The 15803-nt window shown below is 23.0% G+C and overlaps 3 protein-coding genes across 3 annotated transcripts; 1 reads left to right on the plus strand and 2 right to left on the minus strand.

The window, feature by feature from the left end:
* On the minus strand, positions 1-3807 carry PY17X_1430800 (eukaryotic translation initiation factor 3 subunit A, putative; the record flags this gene model as incomplete). The annotated part of the gene is made up of 1 exon (XM_719765.1): positions 1-3807. One exon carries the CDS (start codon positions 3805-3807, stop codon positions 1-3), a length of 3807 nt encoding a protein of 1268 aa, XP_724858.1.
* Positions 3808-7286: 3479 nt separating this feature from the next.
* Positions 7287-8252, plus strand: PY17X_1430900 (succinate dehydrogenase [ubiquinone] iron-sulfur subunit, mitochondrial, putative; the record flags this gene model as incomplete). The annotated part of the gene is made up of 1 exon (XM_720205.1): positions 7287-8252. The coding sequence occupies one exon, from the start codon at positions 7287-7289 to the stop codon at positions 8250-8252; it is 966 nt and encodes a 321-aa protein (XP_725298.1).
* A 1661-nt stretch (positions 8253-9913) lies between these two features.
* PY17X_1431000 (erythrocyte membrane protein) lies at positions 9914-12883 on the minus strand (the record flags this gene model as incomplete). The annotated part of the gene is made up of 1 exon (XM_720206.2): positions 9914-12883. One exon carries the CDS (start codon positions 12881-12883, stop codon positions 9914-9916), a length of 2970 nt encoding a protein of 989 aa, XP_725299.2.
* Positions 12884-15803: the final 2920 nt, after the last annotated feature.

A 15803-nucleotide genomic window follows, 5' to 3' on the forward strand; every position in this document is an offset into this window, starting at 1 on the left:
CTAAGATTTCGTAAAATATCTTAAAAAGTTTTTTTTTTTTTTGGTAAAAACTGTAAAAGCTCCTCCTCCATCGGATCCTTGTCCCTTTTCATCACCTTTTTCTTCTCGTTTATCATTGTTGGCATTTTCATTATCCTTATTTTTTTCTCCATCTCTTTTATTTCCTTTCAAATTGTTTCCATTATCATCACCTTCTATATTATTTTTTTTATTTTCATCTGATTCAATGCCACCGTCATCATTTCGTATATTCCAAGCATTTCTTTCTTTTTCATTATCACTATTATTTGGAGTATAATCATCTTTATCTCTTTTTTTTTCTCGATCATTTTCACTTCTTCTAGTATCTCCTCTTCTATTTTCTCTTTCGCCATCTTTTCTATAATCTCGTTCTCTATCCCTTTCTCTATCTCTTCTGTGATCCTTATCCTTTCTGTAATCTCTACCTCGTTCTCTATCTCTATCTCTTTCTCTATCTCTTTCTCTGTCTCTATCTCTTTCTCTTTCTCTGTCTCTATCTCTTTCTCTGTCTCTATCTCTTTCCCTATCTCTTTCTCTATCTCTGTCTCTTTCTCTGTCTCTTTCTCTATCTCTTTCTCTATCTCTTTCTCTATCTCTGTCTCTTTCTCTATCCTTTGATCTATCTCTTCTGTATTCTTTTTCCCTTCTGTATTTTCTATCTCTATCTCTGTCTCTATCTCGTTCTCTGTCTCTGTCTCTATCTCGTTCTCTATCTCTGTCCCTGTCTCTTTCTCTATCTCTTTCTCTATCTCTTCCGGACCAAGTTTTTCTATCCTTTTTCTCAGAAGCATCTCTGTAATGGTCATCATTATTTTCATGATGCCTTTTATAATTATCATCGTCATATTGAGAAGTACCTGTTTCATGTCTTCTCCATGTGAATTCATCATCGGCGGATGATTTCCTCAAAGATTTTTCTCCACTTCTGGATTCTTCATTTTGTTTTAATAATTGTTGTTCTATTTCTAAGTCTCTTTCTCTTTGTATTCTACTGATTTCGTCTAGTTTTTTTTTATGAGCTTCTTCTTTTTTTTTCCTTTCGATTTCTTCCTTTCTTAACCTCTCTTCTTCTTCTTCTCTTCTTTTTCTTTCTTCTTCCGCTTTTAATTTCCTGATATGTTGCTCCCTTCTATCTCTAGCTCTTTGTATTTTTTCTTCTTTTAATAATTTATGTAAACGCTCTTTTTGTTCTTTTAGATCTTTTTCAAATTCTACTATTCTTTGCTGCATTTCTGATTTAGTAAATTCTTCAATGTCATTAGAAAATTTCATGTATTCTTCCTTCTCTTTAAGTGCAGCTTCAAAATCGGCTTTTTTCTCTTCTTCAACTGCTTTTTGTTCTTGTAATAAAATTTCAGTATCTTCTTGGAAAATTAAAGCTATCCATTTATTCATATGACTAAGTTCAACTTGCCTTAAGGCTCTAAAATAATGATCAACTTTTTTGGCTTCAGCTTTTCTAATTTTTATAATTTCATTTCTCTCATTTAATCGGATTTTTCCTTGTACTTCTTCAATATCCTCAAAATCGACATATCCATTTAATATATCTTCAATAGTAATTTCATCAAGATATTTTCCTTTCATTAATATTTTACTAGTACTATTAGTACATAATTTTTTAATTTCTTTAAGCATTTGTTCTGCAGCTTCCGATTTTTTCTTTATCTTTTCTTCTTTTATTCTAAGTTTTTCTCCTTTTTTCGCTAATTCTTCTCTTTTTTCCTTTTCTAATTTTTCTTCTAATAATCTCTTTTCCATTCTTATTTTTAATTGAGCTTGTTCTTGTTCTTTTTGTTTTCTTAACATTTCCTTTCGTTTTTTATTATGTTCTTCGCTTAGAAGCTGTAACTTGTGATGTTCTTCATCTATTTTATCATATATTTTTTTTAATATTTTTTCATCATCTATTGGTTTGTCGTCAATAATCTCATTTTCTACAATATCCTCAATATCTGCAGTAGCATAATTGCTTATATGCTTATTTCCTTTATCTAATAAATTAAATTCATGTTCATAATTTAATAGTTTTGTATTTGTATTTTCAACTTCATTTTCTATACTTATAGATTCATTAATCATTCGTAATCCATTATATAATTCATTGTACATATTTATAAGTGAATCTTTTATTAATTTACTACGATTTACATTTTCTTTATCACCAAAATATATAGCTCTTTTTGTTAAGTCTATTCTCATTTCTAACTCTTTTTGATATACTAAATCTACTAACATTGTTTCAGCATCATTCCATGATATAAAATGTTCAGAGCATATATTTTCAATAAAATAATCAATAGATATATAATTATATACTTTTGATAATTGTAATATTAATTTATGAAATATTACTTCTTTTATTTTATTAATATATATATTATGTTCAGTTTTTTCTAACTCTTTTAATAATACTTCACATTCTAAACACAGGCTTAAAGGTGTAAATTTATTTTCTACTAAAGAATATAATTTTTGTGCATTTTCATCTGCATAGTTTAATATATTTCTTACTTTTAATCCATTTTTCAATGATTCCTTTACTGGAACACTTGTATGTCCTAACAATTGGGACATTTTTTTATGTGCTTCAAAAATCTTTGCATAATCTTCATTCTTTTTGTTTCCAATACGAGGTATTGACAGAACAGCAAGCACTGCTTTTGTGCATATAAATTTTTTCCTTTCTTCAGAAATTTCTATTCCATAATTTAATATATGGAAACAATATTTTAGCCATGCCAAACCATGAAATAATTCACTTTCATAAACAAATAATATATCAGCCAATTTTTCGTAAAAAGTTGCAATCCATTTTTTTAAATTTTCCTTCTGTTTGTTTTGGCTAGCAATTGCTGAAGTCGATGCAACACCGCCACTGGTAGTTGCTTCGTTTGTATCTTTTTCTTCATCTTTATCAGAACTTTTTTTTTTGGAATCATTTTGATCAGCATTGTTATTCATATCTGATTCCATAGCTCCAGATTTTAATGTTTTATAAAAATATTCATGCATATTAAGATTATAAATATCTTCTGCTATATTTGATGCCTCTTTCCACATGCCAAGTTCACAAGCAGTTTCAAGTTGCATTATTTTTGTTTCTAAATGGTATTCAATTTTTAAAAGAGATTGATATTCAGGTTTATGTTTTCCTCTTAAGATTAAGTTATAATGATTTCTTAAAAGATCACTTAATTTTTTGAATTCTGTTAATCTTTTATTTTCTTTGCAAAATAATAAAGCTTTTTTAGCAGTGTCATGATATGCCTTTTCTAATTTAGGGGTAGCTCTTAATATTTCTAAAATCATCTTATATGTTTCCATACATATTTTATAAGCATTTTGTAATTTTCTTTCATATTTTCCAGTTATTTCCATATCTAAAGAATTCATTAAAATTTTTTCTGTAAAATCTACATTACTTTCTTCTTGTTCTATCTTATCTTTATTAATATTCATATTCTCTTTAGCTAATCGAACCTTCTCTTCTGCTTTATCTCGAAAATCAGTAATGACTTTCCCAAGAGATGCTATATTACCATGTTGGCATATAATTCTATATTGATGCAAGCCATCTTTTACTAAACTTAATTTTTCTAAATATAAACAAAATTCGATATATCGTAACATAATTTGTTCTTGCAAAACATGCCATCCTTGTAACCTGAATGTTCTATGCCCAATAGCGGCATGTAAAATTTGAAGAGCGTCTTCATTTTGTCCAATAAACTGCAATTCCTCTGCTCTCTTAAGAGCATTTTCCGGCTTTTGAAATGTTTGCATAATTTACTTTTTTTTCTATTTAATTAAATTTGCAAAAAATATTTGGAATTTTTAGTATGAAAATATATATACATGTATATTTCTATATACATATATATTTTATGTTCGTTAAAATCTACACTTCATACGCATGAATTTTGAGGACTTTCATATGTATCAGTTCAGCAATCCCATGTACATATATATATATATATTTTATAAAAAGTTGTAATCGTTATAAAAATTAAAATAAATAAATGTTTATGGTCCAATAAGGATACTATATATTATAATAAACCATACATCCGTGCATACAATATACATGCATTATCATCTATGCAAATAAAAATTTATATTAATTTTGTTTATCATGTAAATATCTCTATTTTTACAATTAAGTTGCAGTAATATATATACATGCAAAAAAGGGTATGTACTTCTTATACTTTAAAAATTGCATTTCATGTTTTAATAATATAAAGCATTGACAATGCCTTTTGCTTGTACATTTCTACATAGTTAAGTAATGTAAATATGAGTATACAAATTTATGTATACGCTTATGTAACTTTTAGAAAAATATAACACAAATAATATACCTATAATATACAAGCAATAATTGTTTCTATTAGTAATGTTTTTTTTCTTTATTAATACTTAACAATTTGTGCATTTTCTTTTTCATGTAAGCATACACAAATATATATTATACTTATGCATGGAAAATTGCTTATTATTTTTTTATTATTCGTATATTTATACTTTTTTAAATTTCTTTATAAATTAATACATATAAAAGCTAAATAATGTATATATATATATATATAAATGCATTTCATATATCCATAATTTACAGATTATATATATCTTATAAATATATTTTTATATGAATTATATATTTATATTATATTGTTAAAAAAAAAATATCATTAATATTAATATAACCCAGAAACATTTTATAAATCTAAAATATTCCACAATTCATTCTACATATATATTATATACATGTAATACATTTTTTCTGTTTTTTTTTTTTTCCTATAACAATATATAAATTATATATATTAAAATTATTTATTAAGCTATGTGCATATAATTATATATATATGTTTTAATTTACATATTTACTATATAATATACATATTGCTTATATATATATAATATATAATCAGTATGCTTGCGCCAATATATATGTATATTTTAAATATATATATATCTTATGTATGTAGTGACTCCAGAGCATATATAATTTTTTTTCAGCATTATGAATCTATACCAATCCAGTAAAAAATATGCATATATATCCAATAATATATATATTATAGGCAAATATAAAAAGCAATTTAGTGTTGCATATATATTTACCCACCATTGTATTTGTAGCATTTAAGCACTAACCGGAATAAATATTATTATACCTCATAAATGTACTAGTATGCATTATATATATATATATATATATATATAATATTATATATATATTCCCTTATATTTTTTTTGCCAAAAAATTTAAGAAGTTACGCATATTATTTCATTTTTCTACATTCCATTTTTTGAAATATATATAAAAAAATACAAAAATATAACATATTATTTTCTTATAACTACACGAAACATTTTTGAAATAAAAAAAATATTTTGTATATTTTGTATATTTTGTATATTTTTTATTATCAGCATTTCCATAACAATGTGCTTTTTATTTAAACAAAATAAGTCCATATTAATTTATACAATTTTTTAACCTTATAAACATATAGTAATATATGTTAAATTATATATTTTTTATAATATTACACAGTGGATGCTAAAATTAATAACTAGTTTTAGTGAAAAATATTTCTTTGAAAATGATTATTTCTTTTTTTTATTTTGTTGTACATTATTAAGAATAAACAACGAAATGATGGCTTAGTTTTTGCAGGGGTTATTAAATTTCGATATAAAAATATTCTAATATCATTTTTTGTAGCAACATGAAATACAGAACATATATTTATTAAAACTTTTTAATGCTTAATCAACACAAAAATGTATAAATAATAATTTATAGAAATAATTTCCTATGTTCGCATATTTCTTTACCATATGTTTAACACTATTATTGGGAAATTATTTTATTAAAAGGAAAAAATGGTTATTGTGATAAAAAAAAAAAAAGATAAAAAATGGAAAATATTAATATATTTAACTGACAGTAATTCAGTATGTATATAAAGTATGTTAAAGTTACTTTAAATACACATTTTTCTTCTTTATTTAATGATACAAACATAAAAAATAATATATTGTCCTGTATTATATGTATTTTTTTTGATGGAAAAATATATAAAGATACCTTTATTAAAACCATAGTTTGTAACAAACGTTTAAAATGTAATAACTTAAAATATCAAAAAACAAACTAATCTTAATAACGTATGAATATATGTTGTGCAAATATATTTTAGTCACTCTTGTTATATTAAAATAGTTTGGATATGTGTATTAATAAATTTATCACAAAATAACATTAACAGTTTACTATTATGTTACATATATGCCACTTCCATTCCGCTCTTGATATTCTTAGGTTATACACATCTCAATGATTACATAAGTTATATACTTAAAAAGCAAATCATGGTTTTAATGTGATTATTTGTGTGTATTTTAAATATTTTATTTAGAATAAAATATATATTTATAAACAACCAAATCTTAAGAATGCGTATATCAAATTCATTATTGTATTATTAAATATTTATAACAGCTGTAGTGGATTTAAAAAAAAATTGAAGGATAATAATATAATTACAAAAAAAATAGTGTAATATTTTTTATTTATTTGTTTTGTTCTAATTTTAAAATTTAATTGTAATTTTTCAAAAAATTTTGTGGCCTTATTATGTGTATTATTTTATTTATATTTAATTTCCATTTTTTTTTTTTAACAAGTATGGATTAAAAATGTACAATTAAAAAGGAGACATGATTTAAAGTTAAATAATGTTAAAAAAATATTTTATAAACCTCAATAAATACATATATAATTACAATGCATCATTTTGAATATATTTGACAAAATTGAGCATTTTCAACAGTTTCAAGCAATAATCCATTGGGACTATAAAACATGCACATTTTATATGCGTAAATGTGAAACAGACATAAATATTCAAAAACTGAGGATATATATGTAGAAATTTATTTGTGTAAGATTAAATGTTAATATTTGCATTTTTTTTACATTCTCACAAATTAATATTATATTAATTGCAAACGTATTTGAGAGCCATGCTCCCCCTTTTTTCTTTAATTAATATAAATGTTTTAAAAATAATTATGTAGATATATGAGTGTTTATACAATTTTTAAACACTCAAAAAAAAGATAAATAGGCACAAAAAATTATAAAACGTATAATTGTAAACTTATATATGTACGAAAGACGTATGGGGATATGCTAATATTGATGGAATATACATTTTAAAATAAAAAAAGATAAAAAAAAATAGAAAATGGGAAAACAAAATGAATTAAGATTTATAATGGGCTTCTTAAATAAAAGGGTATGGAATAATATAAATAACAAAAAAGTAAAATTTTTTTCAAGTGACAAAAATTCAGCGACTAACAATTCTATAAACATAAACAGATATGTTAATGATAAATCTGAACAAGATCAAAAAAATGAATTAAAAAGGTTTTCAATATTTCGATATGACTCACAAAACAACAAGAGACCTAGAATGCAGACATTTGAAGTAGATATAGATAATTGTGGCCCAATGGTGTTAGACGTATTAATAAAAATCAAAGACGAAATTGATTCAACATTATCCTTTAGAAGGAGTTGCAGAGAAGGTATATGTGGAAGTTGTGCAATGAACATAAATGGGAAAAATGGATTGGCTTGTTTAACAGAAGTTAATAAAAATAAAAACGAAATAACAGAAATACATCCACTCCCAAATTTATATATAATGAAAGATTTAGTGGCAGATTTAACAAATTTTTATAATCAATATAAATCAATTGATCCATGGTTAAAACGAAAAACAAAAAAAGAAAAAGGTCAAAAAGAATTTTATCAATCTATTGAAGATCGAAAAAAATTAGATGGACTATATGAATGCATCATGTGTGCATCTTGCTCAACATCATGTCCATCTTATTGGTGGAATCCTGAATATTATCTTGGTCCAGCTACATTAATGCAAGCATATCGCTGGATAGTTGATACAAGAGATGAATATACACAAGAACGTTTAATGGATGTTAATGATACCATGAAATTATATAGATGTCATGGAATAATGAATTGCTCAGTATGCTGTCCTAAAGGTTTAGATCCAGCAAAAGCTATAAAGCATATGAAGGAGCTCGTACAAGAAAATTTTTCTAAAGATAATATAAAAATTCATGCCAATTACATCAAAGACAAAATGGAAAGCGCAGAAAAAACAATTGACAAAGAAAAATAAGAGGAAAACTCCTCAAGTATATTTATTATATACTAAAAAATATAAATCTGTAAATTAATAGCGCTGTTAAATTATCAGCGTGATTTGTGTTGTATTTTTTAATTGTTTTATTTCCACCAAAAATTGTTTCTATTATATATGAATAATCATAAAATGGTTTGCACATATATACATATGCGTGCATATTAATGCGTTCATCTTAGTAGGTTTTTCGAAGTTTCCTAACATGGTTTGTTATATGTTTTTACTACTTTTTCTTTACAATTTGTTCTTATAATTTTTAAATACAAAATTTTTACCTATTAATTTTGCTTATATATTTTTTGGTTATTTAGAAAATATGACTTTTTCTTGTACATAATAGGTTTGCATTTATAATAATATATTGACTATTTTCATTTAACGTTTTTTTTTATATCCTTTACGTTAAAAAAAAAACTAAAAAAATAAAATTGAGCTTGCAAACATTAAGCAAAATACTTATATTCTTTACAATACTTTTTTTTAAAACGTTTATTTTAAGTAGGTAAACAAATCAATAAGCAAGTAAAAAAAAAACAAATACACATACACACACATGCATTAATTAGTTCATTCGACTGTCTGTTCATACATTCGTTTGTTGTTAACACATGGTTATATATATATATATATAACTAAAAGAAACATAATTAAAAAAATCATCATTGCTTTTTTATTCATAAAATTACTAAAACATCGTTTTTGAGATAAGAATGTGTATACACATAAAAAAAATATATACCTATATATATGGACTACAAAAATTATTAAGTTGAAAAAATACGAAATATATAATAAACATACGTAGGATTCACATCTCTTTGTTTTTAAATAATATCAATATGTTAATATTTTTATAGCATGGGCTTATATTATTCACAGTATATACAATATTTATTATTCAAATAATTAATATTTTGTCCATTATTACGTTAGTTCGTTATCGGAAAAATATATTTTATATACTCTTTTATGAAATTATTCCTTAAACTTATTAGTAATAATCATTTTGTACTCGAGATACTACTGCTATTACTATTAACTTTTAATTTTTTAATTTTCTGGTGATTAGTTTTTATACATTGCATATATATGCATATGTATAATAAACCACCAAAGAGTTGTAATAGCAGTGATCTTTCCTCCCCACTTCCATTTTGAATTTTTTATCAAAAATAACACTAAATATTTTATTTTTCTTGCATATATATACATGCCTAATATTTTACTAATTTCTCCTTCTATCCCCATTCAACATTTTCCTTGTTAGATATTACTAATGTAGTTGAACATTTTCTATGCCTATTTATATTTGTAATTCATTTTTTTCTATATATATAATTCCTTTTAACTTATATCCCCTGGTACTTTCATAGAATTATAATTTATATCCCAAATAAATAATTATATTCCATCTAATATATTTCAAAAATTTAAGTATATAACATATATAATTGAATTTGTAGCACTAAATATCACACATATTTATATGCATATAATGCAAATATGGATTTGCGCTCGTAATTATGTATTAATGAATTAGCTGAGATATGGATATAATCCATCTCAAAGACTCTAAAAAATCCAATAATAAACATATATTGTTTCACTCCCTTTTCTTTATTCGACACCAAAGTTATCTAAATTTTTGCATCATAACCTTCAGCTATTAATTCCTTTTTATTTATGGGGACATTTGTTTGGCGTTGTGTGAGAATAGCCTGTTGAATAACTTGTCCTTTCCATTCTGGCCAAGCAGTGCCTGAGTTTTTATGATTTTTTTTTTGATTTTTTTTCTGGTTTTTTGGCGTATCCATTGATCCTAAAAAATCAGCATGTATTCCCATTACGTCTTCTCGAATTTCTAAACTTTTTTTTTTTTCATCAACAGGTTTGTATTGTGGCAATGATTTTCTTTTGTTATCAAAAAATTTATTTGTGATTTCTTTTTTTTTATCATTTGAAAATTGCCCTTTTAATTTTTTTTTTTTATTATCATATGAATCAAAATCCATATCTGACTCACTATCAGATTCACTATCATCACTTGACGTTGAAAACGTAGATGAATCTGATGAATTAGATGATGATGTATCAGATGAATTAGAAGATGATGATACATATCTATTTCCTCGCCTTTTATCAAAATGTCCACCACTATTATCATTATTATTACTGTTCATATAATTTTTATTATTATTACCATTTTTCATTGGCATCATCATTTTTCCTCTAGATATATTATTATTACAATTAGGTATATTTTCAGAAGAAATTCTTGAAGCTTTATATTGCTCCAAATTAATTCTTCCCATATGATTTATATATAAAAATATTCTTTTTTGTTTTTCAATAGATAATAATTCTGTATCAAATGTAAAAAATCGATCAAACATATGATTTTCTGCCAATATTCCTAAATCATCTTGTATAATTTCTAATGCTGCTCTTCTTTGGTTAGGTGCTAATCTTCTCAGATTTTTAAAAAGAAGATTAACTTGATAATTATTTAACCCTTTGTCATTAATTCCAATTTTTTGAATACCTGGGGGCTCAGGTATTGTTCCCATACTTGGGGGTTCAAAATCAATAGAATTGCTATTATTGTAGCAGCTCGTATTGCTATTATTACTATTTAAATTATTATTGTCATATTTAGCGAACGATTTATCTTTTTTATTTCCCATAAATTTACCATCTCCCCGAATATTTCTCATTGAATCGATATCATTTGACCCCATTTTACTTGATTTATTTATTTTGTGATCTATTAAATCCCCTGATAATCCTTTTTTATTTTGAGATGAAAACATTTGGCTACCTGATGATAAATTATTTATAGATAAACTACTATTATTCATTCCACCTATTGCTGCACTTCCTCTTTTTTTAGAATTATTATTTCGATTCATTTTATTATGGATATTACCTTTTTTATTATTATTACTTGTTACATAATCTGAACTTACATCTCCATCATCACTACTATAATCACTACTATAAGTACTACTATCACTATCATAATTATTATTTTTATTAATTAAAATTTCATTATATTTTTTCATATCAAATAGTACTGAATCTGTGCTTCTAGCATATTCTATATGTATATTTTTCATTTTATTTTCTTCGTTAAGTAATCGATCAAATTCTTTTGCTAATTTATAAGCATCATTCCACACACAATTTTTAACTTTGTGATATGTAAATGCATTATAAAAAATTTGTCTAACATCTTGTTGCCATTGAAAAGGGCTATTGTATTTATCATTCAATAATTTATTTTCTATTGTTTCAAAATCCATTGGATTTTTTATAATATTAAAATAATTTGGTATTCCATCTAATTCTGGATTTACTGGTTTTAAAAACCAACAACTCATTTCTTTTTTTTTTAATTTATGTATTATTTTAAAACAATTATTTTTCCAAGCATTTTGACATTTATAAATTCTTTTCCTATATGTTTTTCGATGTTCTTCATATTCATCTATAGTGTTATTATCTTCATAATAATTATTATTATTTTTTGCTTTCTTTTTTAGTGCTTCTTTTCCTCCTGTGAAAGATGAACTCATTTGCCTTTTACCACTACCAATGCTAGTGCATTTAGAAAGTTTCCCTTTTCCTTTATTAGAATTGCTAATGTTACTACTGTTATTTAATTTGTTATTATTTCTATCACCATCCCATGTTTCGCCTTTTTTTAGCATACTATTACTCCTATTGTTTTGGCCATAGTTTATATTATCATTCGATTTTACATTAACATTTGATAAGCTATTACTTGGAAATTTTCTTTTTCCACCCAAACTGTTATTTGTTTTGCTGCCAACAATATGATCGATACTACTAACGGTGCTATTATTGTTATCATTATATTTTTGTATATCATTTACATTTTCTTTAGTAGCTGTACTACTACTAAATTCATCTTTTGAATAAAATTTATCGTATGATTTTTTTGACTTTCTTTTACCTGCATCATATATATTATTTGATAATGAGCAGTGTAAATTTTTTATTTCATTTAAATGTCTTTTTGATATCGCATTGAATGTATTTCTTTTTTCGGTTTTGGATTTTGCACAGGGAATTTCAATAAATCGAAATCCTAATAATTTGATTTTATTTGACATATATATATACTCCTCTTCCGATAAATACACTATACCTCTTTCAAAGGTTCGCATATTATTTACATTTTTTAAAAATGATTCATCATTTAAATTCACATTTGTCGTTTTTTGATTTTTATAATCTAAATATAAATCACTGTTACTATTATATAATTCTTTATTATTAATAGTAAATTCATCAATCATTGTATTTAATGAACTATTATTACATTGATTATTATTGTTATTATCTTCGTTATTTAAATAATTATTATCGTTAACATTATACTCAATTGTATTTCCATTTGAAATAGGTTTATAGTTAGCATTACTATTTTTAGAATTAAACTCTTTTATATTTACATCACTTATATTGCTACTACTGTTATCCACCACATCATCGTTGTTTATCCCCACACGATTCTCATTATGCTCAATTTTTTCATTTTCAATTAGTAAAGCACTTGCTTCCTCATTATTTGATTCTTTCATTTTATTCGCATTATTGCTTACTATTATTTTACCATCTACACAAAATAAAAAAAAATACAAATAAAATTGTTTTTATTTTTTCGATTTTTTGGTAATATTACTAATTTCGATCTCATAACATTATCATTATTATTATTATTACCGTTCCCGTTTGAAATAACTGCTTTTATTTTTTTTTTGTATTCAATATTACTTTTTATATAAAGCTTATTTTTTCTATTCGTGTTTTCACTGTATTATTTTCTCGCTTGCTCTATATACTATATATAATTTATTAATTTTTAGTAATTCTGCGAAACTAATGACATATTATAAATTATATATATTAGAGCAATATTCTTCCGTTCTGTGTTTAAAAAATTCAAAAAATTTAATTAAATGGTATCCCAAAATATCAATATAATTATCCAAATAATATCATTGGCTCGTTTTATATGTAATTATTGTGATGAATATTTATATTATTTTTTAATGTTTTTTTTTATTTTTTCTTAATAATTATTTTAAAAATTTTATTAACTTTATTCTTATTTGTATTTTTATTTGTTTTTAATATTTTTAATTATTTTTTTTAATATATTATTTTACTAATTTCCCTGCAATATTTTTTAAGTGCTTATATATTTTTATGTACATATATATAATATAATATGTATATATATATATTCATTAATATAATATCTATAATAATGAATGTATATACTATTATACTTTTAAATAGACTCTTTAGTACTATATATATAAATAATGAATTTCTCTATAAGTATAAAAATATTGTTCCGTTATTATATTATACAGATCAATATTTTACAATAAGTTATTATACATATAAAGAGTACATATATTTTGTTTATAGTACTTATTTTATATATTTTATTATTATTTATGTGCTACATAAAAATATATATATTGCCTTCGTTTCGGGTAAAAATCCATTTATGTATATATAATAAATACATATTCATATTTGATATATATTTATTTTATTATTTAATTATATTTTTATAATTTATATAATATACATAATTATAATTAAAGTATGTAACCTCTCCTCTTATAATGGTTATATTTTTTTATACGTTTATTTGCGATATATTTTTTTTTTTTTTAGTTATTAGTATTATTTATATTTTTATCTGCCTATTTTTTTGTATACTTATTTATGTATGCGTATATTATTTTTTGTTTTTTCAAGAACGATATTTATAAAATAATAAAAAGGGGCATGCAATATAAAAAAAATTGTTGTTAAAAATATAATATTTTATACATTTATAGAATAATATTGTGACAACACCATTATTTTATTTTTATATAATTTTTAAATTTTATGAATAAAAAATATATATATGTATATATTTAACGAACCAATACCTCTTTCATAAATTTATTATCGTTATATTATTTAAAATTTATAAATACTTTGAAAAGTTATTAAATATGCATGTAATACATAAAAATATAATAAAATATTATATATTCCTTTATATTTAATTGTTGATATAATATAGGTACTTATTATTTTTTGCAATCATTTAAGGATTAATTAAAATTAATTGCATTTAAATTCTTGTAAAATAAATGCATGTTGATAGTACGCAAATTTTGTAATATCTTTTTAATCTTTCGTATTTTTTATTTAATAAAATTTCTTTTAAAGCATTGTTTATGATAAAAAAGCTATCAAAATAAATCATCAAAATAACTATAATTTTTTATTCTTTTATTTTATCGTTCGATGGTTGCATATAATAGGTTCTTATATATATATATAGGTAAATAATAAAGCGAATAAAATAATGCCTTTTTATATATTTATACATAAAAAAAAATGTTAAATATTTTTGCAATTAAAATCATTGATAGCAACATTATTAAGTAGTCAGCTACTTGGCACATATTCATCTATATACATATTTACGTTTCGTCCTCTATAATATATGTATGTTATTTTTTATACTTATATACAAAAATGAAATAATTTTTTTAAGGGCTTTTTATTGCATTTCTCCAGCTGTTGTATTATAAGAACATAATATTCGAATGTTAAATATATTTTTTATTTATTCGTTAATCGTGAAACCACATCATGCAAAGCATGTATTTTTTCTTATAAATTATTCGTTCACAAAGATATATACTATATATATATGCATATATTACTCCCCTATATCAAGATGCTAATCTTATTTGCTTAATAATGTTCATATGATATACGCCTCAGTTTTTTTTACGCAATGTATGTGTGATTGTATAATGACGTTATCATGTGCATATTTTTTAAGTTCGTCTTATATTTAGATCAATGTATATGAAAAATATTTTCTTAAATATAGTATTTTTTATTTTATTTTAAGGAATTTATAAAAATAAAAATATATATATATGTAATATTATTACATTCTTATATATTAATTTAAGCATGTATAAATATATCTTTTTCTACGTTAGTACATAAATATAAAATAATGGTAATGCATAAATGTAATACTAAAAGGATAACAAAAAATATTTTCAATCTTTTATTAGCATATTATTTTGCATAAGAAATCGGAAAAAAATAAAAAAAAATATATTAGTAAATTATTGTTTTCATGCATATAAACAATTTCAAGATATTGTAATCAAAATCTTTACTCTTTAATCAGGGTTATAAAAAGACGAGGTTTAATATTGAATAATGTTCATAGGGCTAGTTTCGAATATTTTAATTATATATAATTAATTTAATTTTTTGTTTATAAATAACGCATAAAATTTATGTAAAATAATAATTAAAAAATATTATAGCATTTTTTCATAATAAACATATACTGTTTTCATATGTGTCATTTTATTTATAAGAGAAATATTATTTATGTGCATTATTATAAGACGAAACCGTTTAGCGATGATAATATTTGAGTACCTGTAATATTTT

This window comes from Plasmodium yoelii (assembly GCF_900002385.2).
Source record: "Plasmodium yoelii strain 17X genome assembly, chromosome: 14".
NCBI classification, from domain to species: Eukaryota; Apicomplexa; class Aconoidasida; order Haemosporida; family Plasmodiidae; genus Plasmodium; species Plasmodium yoelii.